The sequence below is a fragment of the Pelodiscus sinensis genome, chromosome Z (assembly GCF_052426305.1).
Source record: "Pelodiscus sinensis isolate ZL-2025 chromosome Z, ASM5242630v1, whole genome shotgun sequence".
Taxonomy (NCBI): Eukaryota; Metazoa; Chordata; order Testudines; family Trionychidae; genus Pelodiscus; species Pelodiscus sinensis.
In genome coordinates, this window is record NC_143085.1 from 11,207,569 (window position 1) to 11,229,621 (window position 22,053).

At 46.1% G+C, this 22,053-nt stretch overlaps 1 protein-coding gene across 3 annotated transcripts in view; it reads left to right on the forward strand.

Annotated features, from left to right (window-relative positions):
• Nucleotides 1-22,053, forward strand: part of RBM19 (RNA binding motif protein 19) — a 159,076-nt gene that overhangs the window by 20,200 nt on the left and 116,823 nt on the right. For all 3 annotated transcript variants that reach the window (XM_075898196.2, XM_089775264.1, XM_075898197.2), the window contains exons 13-19: nucleotides 118-214; nucleotides 3,014-3,124; nucleotides 4,137-4,337; nucleotides 4,982-5,099; nucleotides 15,713-15,855; nucleotides 18,421-18,481; nucleotides 21,665-21,744. In XM_075898196.2, the coding sequence (XP_075754311.1) occupies nucleotides 118-214; nucleotides 3,014-3,124; nucleotides 4,137-4,337; nucleotides 4,982-5,099; nucleotides 15,713-15,855; nucleotides 18,421-18,481; nucleotides 21,665-21,744 (811 nt within the window). The remainder of the gene's footprint in view (nucleotides 1-117; nucleotides 215-3,013; nucleotides 3,125-4,136; nucleotides 4,338-4,981; nucleotides 5,100-15,712; nucleotides 15,856-18,420; nucleotides 18,482-21,664; nucleotides 21,745-22,053) is intronic.

Below are 22,053 nucleotides of genomic sequence, written 5' to 3' on the forward strand. Positions count from 1 at the left end.
TTTGTTATCCTGGTGGCCCACTTTGTGTGTCTTTTTTGTGTCATGCTGAGGCTCATGTCAGTTGGAAGATGTGAATGTTCTACAATTTAGGCTTATTTTCTCTTTCTTCCCCTTTAGCTCACACAACTGGAATGCACTCTTCATGGGGACAAACGCTGTGGCAGATGCAATTGCACAGAAGTACAATGCTACCAAGAGTCAAGTGCTTGATCACGTGAGTTGGATTCTAGCTGGTGATCATCATTTCAGTCCATGGATGGAAGCATGTAGCCTGCAGTTTAAAGGCTGGTGCTTTGGGTGTCTGTCTTCCAAGGGATTTAGCTCTTGGTACCATGCACTGTGTTTTCCTTAAAACACCTATCCGTGATATGGCTCTTGCTGCATCTCGACATTTATCTAGACTGTTAGCCTTTCTGGCTGAATAGACTCTTCACAGTGTGAACCCAAGTGCTGCTGCCCACTGGGCGGTATCTGGATGTTCATCTTAATGCGGGCTTACGTACAAAGTACAAAATGAAATGGAAGACATATACAGGCACATGGGCCGTTCAGGGTGGTTCTTGTTACTTATCTGTTCCTGATGTTCTGTACTGTTCTCTGGAGTCCCAGTTTCAGAATTTTCAATATTGGCCTAACCCTACTCCCAATGAACTCAATGGGAGTTTTATAATTGGGGTTCTAGGGAAGCTGAGTGCTATTGAAAATCCCACTAAGAGTGTTAAGTGGAAAGCTATAGCAGCACACTAGGTATTTCCCAGCAGTGAACAGGGGGTAACAGGCAAACTTGAGCTAGGTGGATCTGTCTCAGCTTTTGGAAGCATGAGTCCTTTCTCTCAAACCCATGGCGTGTAGTTTCTATCCTCTCTTGGCTAACTGGGAACATGTTGGAGAGGAGTTTGGATCTTATAGTGGGTGTCTCAAATTTTAAAAAGAGCAGGAACATTTTACAAAGAATTATCTCTGGCTCTGCCTGCACAAATGGAGCTCAGTATTCACATGGACTATCCTTTCACCTTGGAAGATCCACATTATATTATAGCCCACTGAAGTCACGTGCCTGTGACTTCTCCATCTCATTACTATGGAGCTGTGGTACCAAGCACTAGTGGCTGGTCTGGGTCTGCTCCTCTGTATTTATCTTATCCAAGCCACATGTCTTGTATTTTGCAGAATCTGGCTGCTTTACAGGCAGTCCCCGAGTTACGCGGATCTGACTTACGTTGGATCCGCAGTTACGAACAGGGCTTTTCTCGCCCCGGGGGACGGGAGCGGTGGGACGCCTAGATGAGCCGCGGTCCCGCCGCCCGCGTTCTCCGGGGCGAGAAAAGCTGCTCTCCGTCTCCTTTGTCTGCTGGTCAGACCAGGGAGACGGGAAGCAAAGCCTCGGAGGACGCCCGCAGCGGGACAGCCGCGGCGCGCCTGGACTGTCCTGCTGCGGGCGTCCTCTGTGGCTTTGCTCCGTGTCTCCCTGGTCTGCTGGGGGGGGGGGGGGCGCAGCCAGTGCCCCCTCCCCCACAGCAGACCAGGCTTTTCTGCCCATGACGCCTGGGGTAGAGCAGCTGGGGCGCTGCTTCTGGGTTGGTCCCGCAGCGCCACTCCTCGGCACTACTGGACCAACCTGGCAGCACCCCAGCTGCTCTGCCGCAGGCGTCCTGATTCAGCCGCTGCTGGTCAGTTTCAGCAGCGGCTGAATCAGGACGCCTGGGGCAGAGCAGCTGGGGTGCTGCTGGTTTGCTGCAGTAGTACCAAGGAGCCGCGCTACTGGAGCAACCGAGCAGCACCCCAGCTGCTTTGCCCCAGGCGTCCCCAAGTCAGCCGCTGCTGAAACTGACCAGCGGCTGACTACAGTAAGCCCGAGGCAGAGTTGCTCTGCCCCCGGCTTCCTGGAATCAGCCGCTGATCAGTTTCAGCAGCAGCTGACTTGGGGACGCCTGGGGTTCTTAAGTTGAATCTGTATGTAAGTCAGAACTGGCATCCAGATTCAGCCGCTGTTGAAACTGATCAGTTTCAGCAGCGGCTGAGTCTGGACACCAGTTCCGACTTACATACAGATTCAACTTAAGAACAAACCTACAGTCCCTATCTTGTACGTAACCCGGGGACTGCCTGTATTTAATACATGCATAGCTCTGAGCTCTTGTGTGAGGAGAGTCTGTTGGATGTGATTGGATTAATGTTGCTTTAGGCAGAATGGCACTTATATTTGAAGGTGCAGCTTGCTCACATCACTGTAGTTGGGTGTTAACTCTGCTCTTTGGTCTCGTTAGGTTTCAGAGTGCCCGAGAACAGTAGAATTTCTATTTGATGAACTAATTGAGGGTTTATGAGTTCATAAAATGGAAGATCTCAAAGCTACAATTCAAACAGGACGTAAGTTGCAGTATGGTGTACTGCAACACCTGTTCTTCAAACCATGCAAAGCTATTTCCAGTGCTCTGAAGGCATCGGAAAGTGAAAGGACGATGACTGGTTCTTCATTATCATCACGTTTTGTCATGTGATTTGTTTGTTTTTCCTTTTGGGTGGAAAAAATGCTCCTACATCTGGTCATTAATAACACTGATTATATAGTGTGTGCCTAATTTGCTTCACAATTACTGCAGTTGTGTGCTCATATCTACACAGAAGAGGCCAAACAGACACCAATTGAAATAGCTGTGGTCCTGAAACTACCCTGCATTTAACTTTCACATTTCACTGTCACATGTAGCACTTTTATTTCGACTAGCTGAGGATTTAATCATACCCTTGAACTGAGGGTGGAATTCCCATTGGAGTTGCATAACCGCAGGAATTTGGACCTAAATGCTTATGGCCTACAGGTAAACCTGTCTCCAACAGAGCTGAGATTTCACTTTATGTCTGTAAGCAAAGCTCCCAGTAGACCAGAGTCTGAGGAGTGAGGGTGTTGCAGGTGCTCAGCATTTCTCCGGTTTAGGCCTGTTGTTACCAGCATAGTCTATGCTCCAGATCTTGTCAGTGTGGATCTAACCAGTGTTGCTCTCATTTGCAGGAAGGCAAAGACAGCGTGGCTGTGAGAGTAGCGCTGGGAGAAACCCAACTAGTCCAGGACGTCCGCCAGTTCCTGATGGACAATGGAGTCAGTCTGGATTCCTTCAGTCAGGTGAAGCACTTCAGTAGCCCTGCTCAGCATACACCTACAGCTGCAGCAGCAGAGGGCTTTATTCCTTCTCACCTCATTGTATTCACTGCAAATGTGAGGGGGTAGAGTGTTCAGGAAAGAGTTTTGCAGGATAATGGTGAAGGGTGCTTTTTATTTAAGAGTGGGACACTCCTCTATAAAAATTTGGATGGTCAACAGACAAGAGGCTGTTGTATAAATTAGCAATCTGCTGCCAGATTAATGTGTAAACTGGGTGCTAAGAGATTTGGGAAATTTTGCTGTTCATCTCTTGATCGCATGGTAGCAGTACTCATGAAAATTGAGGCAGCTTTCACTTCTGTCACACATATCATTATTTCCTGATGCTTAATCTTTAAACTGCCATGTCTAGATGCACAAATGTTGATTTTTATTTAACTTTTTGGTCCAGTTTTCAGTGGAGTAAAAACAGACATGTCTGAAATTGGTGCTAGGCGAGAATAATCTGCATGGCATCTTTGCATACTAAACATCCCTGATCATAGACCTCATCAGCACTGCTCTGCATATAGGGTTTGCTAGTTGAGGACTAGTGCAGGACCATGTGAACAAACAAAGCTTATTAAGAGTTATCCTTCTCTTTCTAGCCGTTAATGTCCATGTGTAAAAGTTTAAGTCACTTTAGGGTTATGTGCTTTCTTCTTTCCACCTAAGTCTCTCTAAAGTGAGGGCTTGATCCAGATCCCCTCAGCGTTCATTGAAGTCAGTTGCTGAGACTGTAGGATGGAATCCTAAAAGTGTAGTAGATCCACCTGGGCCCTGCCCCGTGAGTGATTCGTGATTGAGTCTGTTGGACCTGCATTTCAAAAGGCAGCAGGAGCCTTTTGCACAGTTCTCTGTGGGTTTTCAGTGTGTCTATAAGGTATATGAATTGGAGCAGAGTAGCATTTAGTCCCAAAGTCTCAGACGTTTGGTAAGAATTCCCCTCTATATTGGTGTGGTGTCATTTTTTTTTCCCCCTCACCCTTGACAGGCTGCTGCAGAGCGGAGTAAAACTGTGATCCTAGTGAAGAACCTTCCTGCTGGCACTAAAGTGATGGAACTGGAGGAAGTCTTTGGTCCATATGGCAGCCTGGGGCGGGTTCTGCTTCCGGAAGGAGGGATCACAGCCATTGTGGAATTCTTGGAGCCTACAGAGGCCAAGCGAGCCTTCACCAAGCTGGCCTACTCCAAGGTAATCATGGTGACAGCACCGTGTGTCATTTAATGTGGACTTCATACTGGGTAGGCAATCCAGACTAGTGCAAATCCAGTCGTCTTCTTTGTTCTGGCATCAGCACTTTGAGAAGCCCGGTAGGAATAATTTTATCAGGTGTCAATATGTTAGTCTTAGATGTAATCATTAGGAATGGATACAAGTTCTTATTTTGTTCAGCCCCTGAATTAAGCAATTTCTGGAAGAGAGGAGAAGCTCAAGGCACCTTAAGGAGAATAAAAGCCCTCACCTTGCAAGCAAAAGTTGCTGCTGTTTGCAATTCACAGCTCGAATTGTAGTTAAAAAAATCTTCTTATTTCTTGGTTCTTTGATAATATTCAAACTCAGCTCTAGAGAACACTCTAATCCCGTAGTGAAAGCATACCCTGCAGGGAGAGCATGCAACTGTGCCTTTTAACTTCCAAACAGTCCCCAGTCTTGTAATATGTCCTATGACTGTGCTTGGTCCTGCCATGAGGGCAGGGGACTGGACCTCTCGACGTCCCTTCCAGTTCTACTGTTCTATGATTCTATGAGAAAGTAGAGTTGAGATTTGAACTTACATCCCCAAATTCACTTCTCCCCTGCCTTGTAGAAATCACTTGTATCTGTCACCCTTGCAGTTTCAGAACGTCCCTCTATATCTCGAGTGGGCTCCCATGGGTGTCTTCTCCTGCCCACCCCCCGAGAAGAAACAGCCTGAGATTCCAGAGGAGAAAGGAGAAGCAAGGCTGGGAACTGGTAAGACTTGACTTGTGGGAGAAGATATTTGCTGTAGTGTGTATCACTCTGCTCTTCCCTTGTAGCAGTGGCCATGCTGTTCTTGTCCTACATGGATGAGAACCTCCATCTTACTGAAAGTCTCCTCTTGAAGAGGTTTTTGTGGCTTGTGTGTCCAGAGATAAGCAGAGTTTCTCTTCCCATCATTCTGCAGGGCGCTTGACTACTGACCTGGAAAACCAGTAGTTCCTAGAGCTAAGCAGTGCATTTGCTTGCTGCTGCCATTCTCTCCTTTTGGGTTTTTGGACTCCAGTGTTGATGTTGGGAATGGGATTAAGCTTTGGTGCACCAGCAGAGTGTTTAAGGTCGGGGGTGAATAGAGCAGTGTGGAAGAATGTCTGTGGTTCAGATGCAAGCATTATTTATGTTACTGTAGCACCAATGGGCCCTTGTCATAGACCAAGACCACATTGTGGTAGGTGCTGAACAGAAACATAGTTCTTGCCACCAGGAGCTTAGCTGTCAGTTTCTAGTCTTGTATCAATGTACATGGGAGTACAAGTGAACAACGAGACAGTATTGACCAGCATGAGAGGTAAAAGTCTGTTGTGTAGGCATCCTGCCAGCAGAGGGATCTGGAGGAGAGTACAGTAATTCCTCATTTAACGTGTGCCTGCTTAACATGTTTTCGCGATAGAATGATTTTTTTTTTTTTAGGGAACGTTTTTTGAATTACACGACCATCCCCGGAATAACATGATTTCCCCAGCCGGTCCATTGCCGGCAGCTGCGCGGGGCTTCCCCCTCCTCCCTGCAAAGCGGCGGAGGGTTCGCCGCGCCGTTCCCCGCTGACTCCCCCTCACCGGATTCAGTGCGGGTCCCAGCAGACCCGTCACAGGGGCATACTCCCAACCCAATCCCTCTCCACCCTCCTATCCTTCCCTTCCCCAAAGCCAAACACCTCCTCTCCCTGCTATAACCCAGTCCCTTTCTCCTCCAACCTTATGTCCCGGTCCCAACAGACACCACTGCTTGAAACACAACTCCCACCTTTTCCATTATTTTCAATGAGAAAATTGACCCTGCATATCACGTTTTCACTTAACACGATCATTTTCTGAAACATATCTATAGTGTTAAATGAGGAATTACTGTAATGAGGAAGGTGGAAGGATGTTCATGGACAGTGCCTCCCAAGCATTTGGAATAGCATGGGAGAAAGCATGGAGGGGTTTGAAAATTTAAAAGTGGGAATTTAAAATTCAGCAGTGAACGTCACCAACTTGGCAGCAAATGAAGGGCTATGAAGGACCTTGGCTGTCAATACAAGTGGTTTATATTTGATGTGTGACAAAAGGTGGAGCCAGTAGAAGGATGCAAAAGGGGCTGACATGTCAAAGTGATGGGCTAGGAAAATGATCTTAACCTCATACTGAATGGACATGAGCAGGGATTTGTCAAGGCCAGAGAATATTCTAGGAATCAAAGCACAAGATGGTAATTTTGTATCATGTGCATGGTAGGGATGTAAAATCCCAGTTAATTAGTTAACTTGTTAAATTTCATGTGCCACCACTGGGCTGGAGCATATCTCTCACCGCAAATGAGGGCAACTCCGGCCAGCCTGATGTGCTTCTCCATCCGCAGGGATGGAGCAGCCCCATGTCTGCAGCAGGCTGAGGACTGCTTCAGCCTCTGTCAGTTAACAGTAAGCAGTAAGCATCACTCATTAAAGGGTGGAGCTTACTGGTTAACCATTCACATCCTTAGTGCATGGATAAGTGAGGCCATATTTTGGCCATATAAAAAGAATCTTCAAATTTACATGCAGTCTGGCTGTGCGGACCTGGAGACAGAGATCTGAGTTGAAGTTGATGCTCCAGTGGCAGGTCTGGATGGTAGTGTCCAGTCATTGAGAAAGGAGATAGCAGGGAGGGCTTGTAGATCAAAATTAGGAGCATGGGCTAAGCCATGGTTAGTTTGAGCTGGTGTGTGTAAAGACTTTCAGAAACAGGCTGAGTTTGAGTCTGGACAGGAGGAGACAGGTCTGGAGTGAAGAGGTATTATCTGTGAGTTGTCAGCAGTGAGGTGATCGAATTTGTGTTTGCCAGCAAGATTACCCAGAGATGAGGTATAGAGGAGAGGAGAAGAGGGCCAAAGATAGAGCCCTAATGAACCCATGGCTAAGTTGAAGGATGGATGAGGAAGATCCCCAAAGAGCACAGAGTAGAGGTGATTGATAATTTTTGATTGCGGGCCATTTCAAGAATATGATAAGTGGTCAATGGGCTACCCTTTTCTATGAAATAAATGGAGGGAGCGCCTAGTTTGAGATGGTAGTTGGGTACATGAAGGAGTTCTGGGTAGGATTGGATTACAGAGGGGTTGTGAGGTCTGATCAGGTGTTTGGGTGAAGGAGAAGATTGTTACCTGGGGCATGAGATTGGGGTGTAAGAGCTGGTACAGGGTCTGGTAGGGAGCTGTGACCAGGTGCAGGGGTGCAAAAATCTGTGCAGAGGGTTTGGGTTGTGACCTGGGGCAGAGAGTTGTGATGCAGGATGAGATGAGGTGCCAGGTACAGGCTCTGACTGGTACGTACGTACGTACTGTAGGCAGCTCCCAGCCAGCAGTCCAGTGGGACCCCCAGACAGGCTCCCTGCCTGCTGTGCCCCCCATTCCACATGCTGCTCAAAGTGGTTGGTTGCTGGGGCTATCGTTGTGGGTAAGTGCCAGGCACCCCTTGGGGTGGGATCTCTGTGTGCTGGCTGGACCAGCATGCATGAAGGCGGGGGCAGTGAATGGAGACACCCCCCCCCACCCCCCCGCCACGCAGCGATGCACATACTGGCCCCAGCAGCCAGTCACTTGAGTAATATCTTGGGCAAGGTAGTCAGGGAGCCTGCCTAAGGGTCTTGCTGGGCTGCAGGACATTTGTGGCCCAGAGTATCATAACTATCCATATTTTGCCCATCCTGGCATGGAGTTATAAATCCACAGGAGGACCAGATTTCAGAAAAGAGTGTAGATGGGTTGAGAAAGATGAGTAGAATCTTCTTACTTTACATTTTAGAAATGTGCATCTGTCTGTTTGTTCAAGAACTCTTAAATGATAAGAGCTAGGACCACTAAATTTAGCATACAGCTTCCTCTTATCATAACATAAAGTGAGATCAGGGTTTGGTTGTGCCAGAACAATGTGGTGTGCCTGGAATTCAGTTGTTTCTCATAAAATAGAATGGGAGGAATCTGGTATAAGGGAGAATTATTCTATAGTATGACCACTGGGGGGGGAGCAAGGGGTCAGAGATGGGGACTATAGTTATTGGGCCAGCAGGAGTGAGGGCTGGAGAAAGGGACAGTTATCTTCTACCTGTTTGAGAGTTTGTGTGTCTCTGTCCCCCAAGTGAGGGACATGCACCTCTGGCCCCAAGCTGCAATAGGGAGAGAGGGCTGGGATTGTCCCCTCTCTCAGGGCAGCCTGCCTTTTGAGGCCCTTATCCCCAGCCCCATCCCAGAACAGTGATTTAAATGAAGAAAAACAAAACTTATTTAAGAACCTGAGCAATGACAGGTGAATCTTCTAGTTGTAAATAAAATCAGTCAATTTTTCAAAGCATTTTAGTTGAAAAATTACTTTTTTAAAATTGAAAATTTTGTTTTTCACAAAAAGATTTCTCTTTAAAATTATTTTACTGCAGATATTCAAAATGCTATCAGAATGGCTATTAACATTATTCAATAAAAGTTTAGGTTAAAAACATGATATGTTATACAACACCCTTCTGAATCTTCATTTTTGCAAATAGTCTTTTCAAGATTTCTTGTTTTATTAGGATGTCTGATTGAATTCACAATAGAATACATGATTTCCCTCCTTCACTTTCATTTCTTGTCTTCCTTGAATGAAAATAGAAGGCTCAATTTCAAATCAATGGTCTCAGTGCTTTTGAGGATCACGATTGACCGTAACATGAGTCTGAGAATTAATTTTCTGATCGTTAAGTGAGATTTGAGAATGACAGTAACTATTAGTGTTAAATGACTACAGCAGATCTTTGCAGGGCCACCTGGAGGGGGAAAAAAACGTATAGAGGTTAAATATCCTATATAATTGAAAGTTTGTTTGTCTGGCTATGTCCACACTACGAGTTTTCTTTGCAAAAAATATGCTAATGAAGGACTCATTTGCAGGAGTCATGATCTCATTTGCATATTTTCTGCCAATCCATTTTTTCGCTAGGGTTTTTGCGCAAAAGCAAGCAGTGTGTGTTTTCTTTTTGCATAAAAACCCCTTTTCTTGCAAGATCAGTAAACCTCCTTTTTTGGGGCATAAGGATCTTATAGGAAAAGAGGTTTTTGCGCAAAAAGGAAACATCCACATTACTTGTTTTTGCGCAAAAACCCTAGCAAAAAAACCGGATCAGCAGAAAATATGGAAATGAGATCATGACTCATGCAAACGAGCCCCTCATTAGCATATTTTTTGCTGAGAAAACTCGTAGTATAGCTGTAGCCTCTGAGAGTCTGTTCAAGAACTCTTCTAAAGGGTAAGAGCAAGGGCCGCTAAATTTGTTATGCAGCTTCCTCTTACCATAACATAAAGCAAGGTCAGGATTGGTTGTGACAGGACAATGGGATGTGCCTGAAATGTGATTCTCATAAAATGCAAAGGGGAGGGTGGTCTGCTTGCATGTGCAATTACACTGTTGAATTACCACAGGGGAATGGGCACACTGGTATGAGAGTGGCTGGCTGGGAGTGGAGCTCTGAATGTTGCTGGCTACCTGTAAGGTGGTGGGTGGGCAGCATGGCCCCTGTTGCCACTCCCAGGGAGCTCCCCTGGCCAGGCAATATAGCTCCCACTGTCACAGTCAGTGCCGGTAAGCCCCCTGGCCAGCCTCAGGTAGCCACCATCTCAACTTCCTGTCCTGAGCTTCCCACCCCTGCCCTGAGAGCCCCCCCCCCCCATTACACCTGATCGCCTACCCTGATGTCCTGCACCCTCCACATCTCTGTCCTGGGTCCTCCACTCCCTGCCCTGACTCCTGGATCCCTCTGTAATGACCCGAGCAATGCCTGGTCAGTGTGCTAGTGTTTGAAAGGTTAGAAAAGGGGAAGCCAGCGAAGAGATTCAAAGAGAAATTGTTTGCTTAGACTTTCCCCTTGTTCTCCCTTATTGCAAAAGTCTTGTGGACCAAGAAAATGTGCATCTTGCTTGGTGTCAATCATTTTTAGCCAGTGGGCGAACTTTGAAATTGGTGAACGTTTGACTTTTTTGTGAGGATCTATAAGCTTCTGTTTTACCTTCTGATCTTGAGCCTTCAGCAGCTGTACTGCCCCAGAACAGAGGACTGTACCAACTCCTTGCTTTCTTAGCTTGGAATTAGAAGGTATGTTCAGTGCCTTGAGACTCTGAGGTTTGCTCCTGATAGCATAGACTCTGTTAGAGGCCATTTTTAAATACTTTGGTGAATGGGACTAACTCCACTTCTAGTGGAGGTGATCACACCATTGAGGATCTCGCCATTAGTTGAGGTGCGCATGATTTTGTGAATTCTAGTGATTTGAGAGTGGGCCTCACGGGTGCTTAGATACTGAAATGACAGCTGATGAGACGTATTTTTGCTTTAGAAAGGGTATTATTATGATAGCCCAGACCTGAAGAAGAGCTGTGTATCTCAGAAGCTCATCTGTCACCAATAGAAGTTGGTCCTGTAAAAGAGATTACCTCAATCACTCTGTGTCTCAGTTGTTTTAAGAGACAGCATGAGCAGCTTACAGGAGCTCTGTATAGACAACCATCCCGACTAGAGAGGTCTCTGTGTGCACAACTGATATCAGTGGAGGCTGAACTCTACAAAGAGGGGAGGAGAAGCTGTCCCCAGAACAAAGCAGTCTGCAGCTGTTACTTAACATGCACCAATTTCTGGGTCTTGACCAGGTCAGGTTCCCATTACGCTGTATGAACATAGAACATTTACAGTCCCTGCCCAAGAGAGCTTGGTCTGAGAGGCAAAACAGACTAAGTAGATGAAACAAATAGTTTTGGGAGAAGGATAAAAGAACGGTACCAGCATGGGACTGGAATTTGGGAGAGTTTCATTTCCTGACTCTGCCACTGCTTGCATAGATGAGTCACTTAATCCACTCCGTGCCTCAGTTTCTCAATCTGTAAATTGGGGACCATGCTTTCCTACACCCTAGGGGTTTTGAGCATGAAATCCATCTGTGATTTTGAGTGATCAGATTAGGGAATGTCATAGTGTAATTGACTACACAATAAACTGATAAGCCTGGGCTTTTTGGTTAATCCTATCGACTACACACATTCCCTCTCCCCTTGCTGCCTCTATATCTGCTATAGAGGCAGCAGTGCGGAGAGTCGGGGCAGGCAGGAGCTACTACGCACGAGAAGCCGGCTTTCAAGCTGGCTACCTGTGTATATCGACTCCCACGGAACTGCTTGCCTCCTTGTGCTGCTGCCTCTCTATCAGAGGCAGCAATGGTGAGGAGGGGCAGCAGGCTTGGGTTTGCTGCTGACGGAGGCTGATAAGTGGGATTCCAGCACAGCCTCTGGCTCCTGGGAGCTCAGGTCCCCCGTGGACAACGGCTACTACCGCCCTGCACTGTTGCCTGTGCATCAGAGGCAACAGCACATTATGGCAGGTGGGAGACGGTCTGAGTGGAAACCTGGTTTTTAAACCGGCTCCTCTTGCAGACTGGCTGCCACTTACCACTCTGGACTGAGGTGTTAAGGGTTCCTCCGGAATGGAGCTGGAAGCGCGCTGTCTGTTGGCCCCACCACCAGATATTACTGAATACTTAAGTAACTGATAAGTTTTGATGCAGTTACACGATTATTGAATCAGTCAATATCTAACATCCCTAGATCAGATACCATGTTGATGAGGGCCCAGTAAGTACTGGGACAGGAAGGAAGGATGATGTAACACAATCAGCTGTGAATGGGGTGCTTTAGTACAGACAACAATGCACAGAAGCAGAGTGACCTTTCCCCCAAAGCCAGGCATGTATTACATATTTCCCTCCTGTAAGGGCTGATTGAAGGGCCAGTCCTGAGGATCTCCCAGCTTTGATTGAACAAAGAAAAGCAGCACCAGGCAGCAGGACCAGACTAGCTGATCGCCTGGCTGGCAGGTCACGGAGGAGTGTGTGCATTGTGCTTGCCTGTGTTAATTTCAAGCCCCAGTGCACCCCTTGTGTGGGTGAATTCCCACTGCTTTTATGGCAAGGTCATGACCTTTTTTATGTCTCTCCCCTCCCCTCCCTGGGGATTTTTCGCATTGCATATTGGGTCCTTAAACACTTTTAAAACCAAAACGGGAGGAGGCTGGATTGCTGAGGGTTGTTTGAATTTTTTTTTCCTGGAAGCTTTTTCAAGACTATCAGGGAGATGGGGGGAGCTGATAAGAAGCTCTTCCCATTTCAGGTCCTAGGGGAGGGACGAAGGGGCAGCTGTTTTATCTCCCCATAACCAAGACCCTCACCTCCAGATAAAGGGCTTTAAGCAGAGGAGCTCCTGGAAAGCTGCTTCAGTTTGATAACGGTCTTTGCTGTCCGCCTTCTGCACCATCTGCCTTGGGGAAGGTGTGGGAGGGAGGCAGCGGTAAATTCCTTAGCCTGATTACAGTGTAGCCCCATGTGGCTGTATGTGACTGTTGTGCTAACCACAGATGGAGACATCTTTCCCCTCTTCCAGCCCATGTGCCTTCAAAAGCAATGAATTTGCTGTTCAAGTTTTCTGATTTCCCACACAGTCACTAAAAGTTTCTCTTGCAATTAAGGGTGAAAGTGCTTGGCCAAACAACAAAACACCCATTTTTTTTTCCAGGACAGAAGAAATTTACAGTTGGTCTTGTTTCGCTGAGTCTGGTTCTGAGCATCTCTTTAATGAAAGCAGAGATCTGTATCTCTGGAACCAACCCAGCTCATGGTACTATTGTCTCTGCAGCACATTCATATTGAATAGGACAGCAAATGTCCTGCAGTTTTATTGGGGTATCATACCCCAACAGATGCAGTAAGAAAACCAAGCAAGGCATACGTCTTTGGCACCAAGTATACCTTCTGGCACCTCTCTAGTGAATTGAGTCCTATCTTGCTCCTCTTGAAGACAATTAAAAGCCCCAGCCACCTCATATGAATTGTAGTAGGGTGGGATAATAACCATTATCCAAAGCCAAAATCAAGATCCCTGTTAACTTCTGAGTGCTTTGGATGAGACCCGAAAGGGCGGGGACAGGAGGGAGGTCTTTTCTTCACTTTCCTCTAAAGTATCTGATGCTGAAAGCAGAGGTGAAGGTCAGGCTAGCTGGATGTGGTTTGGCAATTTCTGTGCATTGTGTTGAGCCCTGGCGAGAGCTGCTGATGCCCAGTGCTTTTGTGCATGCCTTGCTCAGGTAAGAGGGGAATTGCAGTCAGTGGTGGAGGTGCTCAAGGTAGGCACTAAACTGAAGAATTAATCTGGGTGCTTAGGGAAAGCACCACATTAGCAGTGAACGGCACAGAGAACATTTAGAGAGAGTGGAGGTATGGTGATAGCTGAATGACTACTTCTCATCTCTTCTCCATTGTTTCTGGAAGACCCTACTAAGATCTACCTTTGATTTTGCATTCCAGCTTGTCTGCAAAGAAGGGAGCCCAGGAGTGGGGCTGTGTTAGCAGAACTTTCCTCTCTGGGCCTGAGTGTCACTCTTATACTTTTCCTCTGTGCTGGGTGGGAAGGAGGGACAGTATTTGGGTTTGAGTTGCCGATAGTGTCAGAGGCAGCCATGTGGTGTTTGCTAATGCCAGCATTTGGAAAGGAGATGGGAGACAGTGATGAATAGGAATGTTGGTATTCTCTCTGCACGTTGGTCGTTTTCTGGGAAGGTTGGAGCATAAGGCAAATATCTAGTTTAGATTCTGATATTAGCTTCATGCTCTGTGTTATAAATCCCTCCTGAGCCTGCTTTTCCATTTCTCACTTGTCTGCATCTTCTTCCTGGATCTGACTTGCTCAGTTGTTAAACAGCTGACCTGGTCCCAATGAGAAGGGGAAAAACCCTCACAAATGTGGCCCCCAACTGAGAAGCAGAAAAACGGACATTCACGTCACTGCTCTCTGTCCCCACCCAAAAGCCTAGATTTTTGTGGCTCCCCTAAGCTCTGGGGAGGGTGTCCAAAAACGAGGGGATCAGTGCACAGGATGTGATGTCTGGGCAGGAGGTGGGGTGCAGGAGCATGTTGAGGATGCAAGGGCTGGGTGAAGGCAGAGTGCAGGAGTTGGCAGGGGCTTTAGAGTGTTGGGTCTTGGCTGGAGGGAGGATGCAGGAGCAGGTTGGAGGGGGGATCTGTGTGGGGGCAGGGGACCAGAGAACCTATCAGATGCAACTCATAGGGAACACAAGCGGCTCCACATGGTTCTGCATGCTTCATGGATGCACTGTACAGGCTCTTCCCTCCGGGAGCATTGCCCTGCTCCTTCCCCCTACCAGGTAGAGACCACAGGTTGGATCCGGCCCGTGGCTTGCCTTGATTGGGTCTTAGAGCATTGGGGCCTCCCCCCTTCTTTCCTCTGCAACAGGGAGCCCTTGGCTTGGCTGGAATGCCAGCTCTGGCTCCCATCGCTGCTGGGGTGGAGAGCCCTGAGCTTCGCTGGCCCGATCAAGGTAAGCTGCAAGTCAGAGATGGTCCACGACTAAGTTCCCCATCTCTGCTTTAAAATATTGTTACAGCCTCCAACCAGGTGGAGTGAAGCAGAAGCTGTTCATGAAGGGGCTGTCTTGGCACAGCAAAGGTGGTTGAAAAACTAAGCCAAGTGAGATGCAGCAGTTGCTAAACTGCTGCTTTCCAGGAGATGAGTAGAGGGGTGCAGCTGTATCTCAGTGCTGGAGGTTCCTCTGTGGTGCACTAAGCTACCACTGAGGTGATGCAGTTGTGTTAGTGATCATGGTTCCAGATGCTATTCTGTGATAGGGTGAGTGCCAGGGAACAGTTCAGTAGCATTTTCTTTAATTGTGGTATTTCAAAAAAGCAGCACACTTGTGTGTCGATTCTCACATTCTGCCATGTTCAGTTTAGCTGAGTAAGTTTATTTTTCATGACTTATGGACCTAGCAGGGCAAGGGCACTACTAAAATGGCCAAGTGCTTTGGGAGCATGGCTACCATCTTGAAACCAGTCCTCAGTTGTCCTTTTACCCAGTCATAAGTAGGGTACTATGAAGTATTTAATTCAGGGGTAGACCTTTTACATCAAATAGTCAGTTAGCAGCCTGTTGTGAGAGCTGTACTGGAGTAGCAGCCAGTATTTTGGGCCAGGGTTGAGGGATACTTACAGAGCTATACAGAAGTCCAGGGTTGAAACAAGAATCTGTTCTGGCTTCTCACCAGAGTATCTGGCCTCCTGAGAAGTAGTATGCTGCAGGTCAGAATTTGAGGGTGTTAGAAGAACAATATGTGGCTTACACTAGTTAATCAAGTTTCACCTGCAAAACTGTTAGTAAGCTCAGCTAGTCGTTCTAGTGGGTGCATTGAGGACTCTGGTGGCAGGGTCCAAATGCAATAAATCACTTTAGTCTCCTGCATTGCCTGGAGTTTATGGGGTTTGTGATTTGTCTTCTTGTTTTACAGCTGGTGACGAAACTGAGGAAGCTAGAAAGGGCTCAGAAGAAATAGTGGAGGAGGAGGAGGAAGACGAAGAGGAAAGTATTCCAGGATGCACGCTGTTCATCAAAAACCTCAACTTTGTCACCACAGAAGACACACTGAAGGAGGTGAACAGTGGGAGAGACTTGGGATTGGGTGTTGCATGTACCCGACAAAGTTCTATTTTAGGGATTCTCAACAACAAAAATTACTACATGACCCCAGGAGGGAGGAACTGAAGCCTGAGCCCACCCGAGCCCTGCTGCCCCAGGTGGCAGGACCACAGCCCCACTTTCCCTTGTAGTGGGACGTAGGCCCAAGTCCCAGATCTTCAGCCCCAGCTTGAGGGTTTGTAACCTAAAGCCCATAACCCAGAGCTGAAACCCTTAGGCTGTGTCTACATTGGCACCCTTTTCCGGAAAAGGGATGCTAATGAGACACTTCGGAATTGCAAATGCCGCGGGGATTTATATTTTCCCCGCGGCATTTGCATGAACATGGCTTCCGCTTTTTTCCGGCTCTGAGCTTTGCCGGAAAAAAGCGCCAGTCTAGATAGGGATCTTTTGGAAAATAAAGCCTTTTCCGGAAGATCCCTTATTCCTCTTAAAATCAGGAATAAGGGATCTTCCGGAAAAGGCTTTATTTTCCGAAAGATCCCTGTCTAGACTGGCGCTTTTTTCTGGCAAAGCCCCGAGCCGGAAAAAAGCGGCAGCCATGTTCATGCAAATGCCGCGGGGAAAATTTAAATCTCCGCTGCATTTGCAATTCCGAAGTGTCTCATTAGCATCCCTTTTCCGGAAAAGGGTGCCAATGTAGACACAGCCTAAGGGTTTCAACTTTGGTCCCAAGCAGTGGGGCTCAGGCTTCCGTCCTAGGCTCCAGCAATTCTAATTCAGTCTTGGCAAGCCCGTTGGAGGGTTGCAACCCACCATGCAGTCCTGACCCACAGCTGAGAACCCCTGTTCTGTTTAGGTGGAGATGGAGAGGAAGATTTCATAGCCATTTTCCTAGGGTAGAAAGGTGGGGGAGAGCTTTCCTAAGGTCATACAGTATGTCAGTGGCAGAACTAGGAAGAGTAACATGAAATTCCTTCTCTGTCTCCTTCTCCAGCCGCTAAACAACTCTCCATTTTGTGGTGGGGAGACAATAGATGTAGCTATCTAGACAATGTTGGATCTGTTCTCCGTAGTGGTCTTAAAAATAATGTCCTGCTTTCATTGGGGATGATTGGTAGCTTTGAATGCTCAGACAATCATGTAGTTTGTTTCCTCCCCTCTCCCGTCCCCCCCCTCACATCAAGAACATAAAAAGGCCTTACTGGGTCAGACCAAAAGTCCATCTTGCCCAATGCCCTGGCTTTTGATAGTGGTCAATGCAAGGTACCCCAGAGGGAATGAAAAGAACAGGGAGTCATCTAGTGATTACCCTGTCACTCAGTCCCAGCTTCTGACAGAAGCTAGGGACACCATTCCTACTTATTATCCTGGCTAATAGCCATTGATGGAACTAACCTCCATGAATTTATCTAGCTCTTTTTTGAACCTGTTGTAGTCTTGGACTTCACAATATCCTCTGGCAAGGAGTTCCACAGGTTAGCTGTACATTGTGTGATGTTAGAGGGCAGTCAAGTAGACTGTCTACCAAGTAGCTTTTAAAGACTAATGTAATTGCTCAGACATCTCTAACCATCCATCTTCAGACTACAGTGTATTACCTCATCTTGTATCTGAGAAGTAGTAACCTCATTTTCCTTATCTTTCATGCCTTCCTCACTATTGAAACACCAAATGTGTCCAATAATTTCCCATACAAGTAGTCAAAAGTGGAGGAAACTTACCCATGCTCCTTTTTTTTTAAACACCATTAGCTTATATTAGGGCTGCACAGCATATAATTAAGTTTGGCAGAATTGAATTTTTATAATTGTCATGGATAATATCAGTATTTATTGCTATGGGTTTTTTTTAACTTTCACAATTCCAGGAAATTATGGGGCTCTTAGACATGGGGGAGGGCAGAGAGGAGGTCAGACATTTAATGACAGTAGATGATGAAATTCAAAAATTGAAAGCTTTATAACCCTTTAAATATAAATTGTCAACATCAAAATATACAAAGTAAAAGTCCTTAAATGGTGATACTCAAGCAATATTTTTCATTGCTAATCTAATCAGTTTTGATTATCATTAATAGGAATATTTTTGTCATTTGTGTTTATGGTGAAAACAGCATTTGCCGATAAAAATCTAATACTTCTAACCCACTATGTACCAGCTTTGGCCTTCCACCGGTCCTTCTTGGTACCTCGTTTGCAGTACTGGAAGGACAAGACATGTTGTAAGGATATTGTAATGAACTGGCAATTGTTAGTCCAGCTTTGAAGGAGCCACAGTCTGGTTAGAATAATTCTTTTAAGTACTTTGGTGTCCTGTAGCAATGATTGCAATGATCTGAACCACTACAGCTTTCCGTAGTTACCATGCTGTTTGCTGGATAATTACTAAAAGGGTTTTTTTTAAAATAAGGTCTATCAGAATGGAATGTTTGCTAGACATATGTCTTTTCCTTTTTTGGTATGCATGTCTCTTTCTGTTGGTTGACTTTGTCTATTTCAGTTGCTATGAAAGGGAAGCATTGTCAAAGCGTTACTTTAATTACAAAGAGAACTAAGATCTGTACAAAATTCTTTGTAGATGTTTTCCAAGGTGGGAGCTGTGAAGAGCTGCACAATCTCAAGGAAGAAAGACAAAGCAGGTACTGTGTGAATCGCTGTACATTTCCTTCTGCTTGTGTTGTTGGTAGTGATGCTTTCTGTGTTCATCTGTGTAGAAATTGGGTAACCTATGTTGAAATCTTATTATGTGCCCAGAAAGATGTATATGAAAATGATTGAAAATATAAGCCAAAAAATCAAATGCTGACTAAATTGGCAAGGCCATGTACCACGTGAAGGTATTAAACCATGGTGGAATCCAGAATAATATCCATTTTGTGGTGGGTCAATTGAAGGCTCCATAGAAATATGATAAGCTATGCTAGAGGCCTAAGGCCAGTGCTCCCTCTAAGATTTTCCATCCATGAATGAAGTGAGTTTTCTTTTGTGCATCAATATTGACGTTATGTGTTCTTGTTTGGATGTTTGCTATTGTGGCATCCACCAGTTACTAAAACCTCCGTCCCTAACACACAGTGTGTGTGCCCCACTGTATGTGCCCCCCTTAAGGACTACACACAGCTTGCTGGTACCTGTATAGGCCTGGCTAACTGCCTGTTCCCCCACACGCTCTGTAGTTGTGCCCAGCCTTGCACCTTGCCTCTCATATTCTACCATTATATATGCCAGGTTCATGCTGTCTGGCCCCCAAACACAAACAGACAGTACATAGGCCTGGGACCCACAGCCCAATCCCCAATGCCCAGAGACCTGTACCCAGCCCCACATCTTGTCTTGCCTGGCTCTGTACCTCACTAGTTCTTCTGACTGCGCACCTTGCCTTACACTCCCCTCTCCCAAATTTACCTACTCCTGGTACCTCCCACCACCACAGACAGCTGGTGCCTTTGACCCTCACCTGGCTGGCTTCCATGCTGGACCCCTGCTGGTACAGACCCCAGTACCTGCCCCGCTGCTCTCCTCCCCGGGCTCCCATGTGGCAGCCCACCACACAGTTCCTCTGGCCCCGGCCACCAGAGCAGTTGCCTGCTGCCCACCACATGGCTCATGGCTGCTCTAGCACCAACTGCTGGAGCAGCCTCCTGCCACGCAGCTCCCAGCTCCTCCATCTCTGGCCATCAGAGCAGCCACCTGCAGCCCACTGTGCAGCTCTGCATTGGAGGTGGGCTGGCTGGAAATTCATTTTGCGTGCCCGCACAAACACAAAGCTTAGAGGGAACCGTGCCTAGGGCTTATGAAGAGTTTAGTCAGTTTTAAAAAGAAACTTCCCAGGTACAGCTAGCTGCCCTCAGGCATTGCCTACCCAGCCCCAGGTTTGCTTATTGTCTGTGATACATACAGCTTCTGATTTCAGGACAGAACTATGTCTGGTTTCACTCAAATTCCAGGACAATCCACTTCTGTCACTGAGGCATGATTTTGGTAGCTTAGTGCCACCAAAGTTTGCAAACTTGCCACTGTATTTTCTGCTTATGACCTCATTTATGGGTCTCTGAAGTTAAATGTGTGAGCCTGGTAAAAGTGGTGCATGACCTTGAGTGTTTAAAACTTTGCTGAATATGGAATAATTAAAGGGCTCTAGTCTAGCTCAAATTAGCTTTTCATCGTCGTCTCTAGCAAATGTCCCATGCTTCAGTAAGTAACCTAGAACTTGTCACAATTTTCTTCCACTATTTGATCTGAGGAAATGGGTCTGGCCCACGAAAGCTCATCACCTAATAAACCATCTTGTTAGTCTTTAAAGTGCTACATAGTCCTGTTTTTTGTTTCAGCTACACCAGACTAACACGGCTACATTTCTATCACTAGAACTAATAAGAGTGACCATACAGAGATTATGCTGGTTTTCATCTCTTCTGTAGATTTCAGAGGGACCCTGGTACATAAAATATAATGAAGCTTAGGTGATAAAGTGGAAGACAACAGATAACAGTCTCTGGCTTGTAAATAGGTTTAAGCCTTCATTACCTTGCTAAGATATTTGCATAGTGGTTTGGAGAAAACCTAATATGTATAGGTCCTATGCTTCTCGCTGTGTAGCCACAGAGCTCAGGGTTCTCTATGCTGGGCATTCAGTGTACACGCCTGACACCCCAAAAGTTTGCTTTATAGATACGACAAAACACATGGGCTGTGTCTACACTCGTGACTTCTTGTGCAAGTACAGCCGTTCTTGCGCAAGAATCTGCAGAGCATCCACACTGCCCGTCAGCTCTTGCGCAAGGAAATTTACAGTACGGCGTGGTAAGAGAGGGAGCAAGCACTACACTCTTTTTTTTTTATCAGGTGTAAGCCCTCTTGCGCAGGTGCTAAAATGGCCATCAGAGCTTTCTTGTGCAAGCGAGTGTCCACACTGCCATGGGCACTCTTGTAGAAAAGCACAGCTCGCACCTGGCAGTGTCGGTGTTTTCTTCTAAGAAGCCTTCAGTGTAGACATAGCCATTTTGTCTCCACTTTACAAATGGGCAGTGGACACATTAAGTTTAAATGAGCTACCTAAGGATACATGGAATGAACTACCTAAGGATACGTGGCAGAGCCAGTTTTTCCTGAGTCTTTGACCTGTGGCCAAAAGCCCATCCTTTCTGGCGAGGGATCTAACTAGTTGGCATGTCTTTTTAAAGTTCCATTTACAATTTGTTTGTATTGTCTTGTGCATCATATTTCTTGATGGCAAGAGTAAACTCATGATAGGTTTCAGATGAAAAATAGAGTCAAAAGTCCAGACCTAGATTTTACATCCTTCTAAAAGGAAGTACAGTTCATTTATGGAGGTACTTATGTCCAAATTAAGCAAATTAGGAATGCCTATGTCTAGATTATGATGAAAAATTAATTCCAAAAGTTTGTCGCTGCAGCACTACAAGAGAATCAAGAGCATGAACAAATTTGTATGTAATCATTAAGATCACTGACCTTGTATCTATATAGCTATCATTTCTGTAGTACCGAAGGTTAGTGTTCTGTTAAGTTGTGTTCACAAAAGTTACAAATTAAATGGATTTCCACCATACACATCTGTAGTACAACTTCCTTTGCATCATTCCCAAGGGTGACTCTGTCCTGAAGTATTGCAATATTAGTTCGTTTCACAATTGCCTTGGGCTCTTCTGGGACAGATTTATTCCACCCATGCTCACCAAATTTCTAGCATGGTTGATTCAGTTTTAATTGTCTGTCATACCCAGTCTCAAGAGCCTATTTGTTGTGCAGGTCACTGTCAAATGCTTTTTACCCGATCTCTTTCCTTTCTTTTCTGGTAGGCACTTTACTTTCTATGGGCTTTGGATTTGTGGAGTACAGAAAACCCGATCATGCTCAGAAAGCCCTTAAACAGCTCCAGGTAACAATGGGTGATGCAGATAATACCTGTATGTTTTGTTTTTAAGTAGTACCTATGGACTGCAACTGAGATCAGAGTCCTTATCATGCTGTGTGCCAAACATACCTCTGCCCCAAAGGGCCCATAATTGAAATACAAAGACAAAGACTGGAGTGGGAATAGTGGCACAGGGAGCATCACAAAGCATGTCAATGGCATAGTTAAGATTAATTCTTGTGGCTTGACTCCTATGCCAGTGTTGTGGCCTATGGACCACACTGCTTCCCAACCTGTATTAGTTGCACTTGCAAAGAGAAGAGTTTTGGGTAA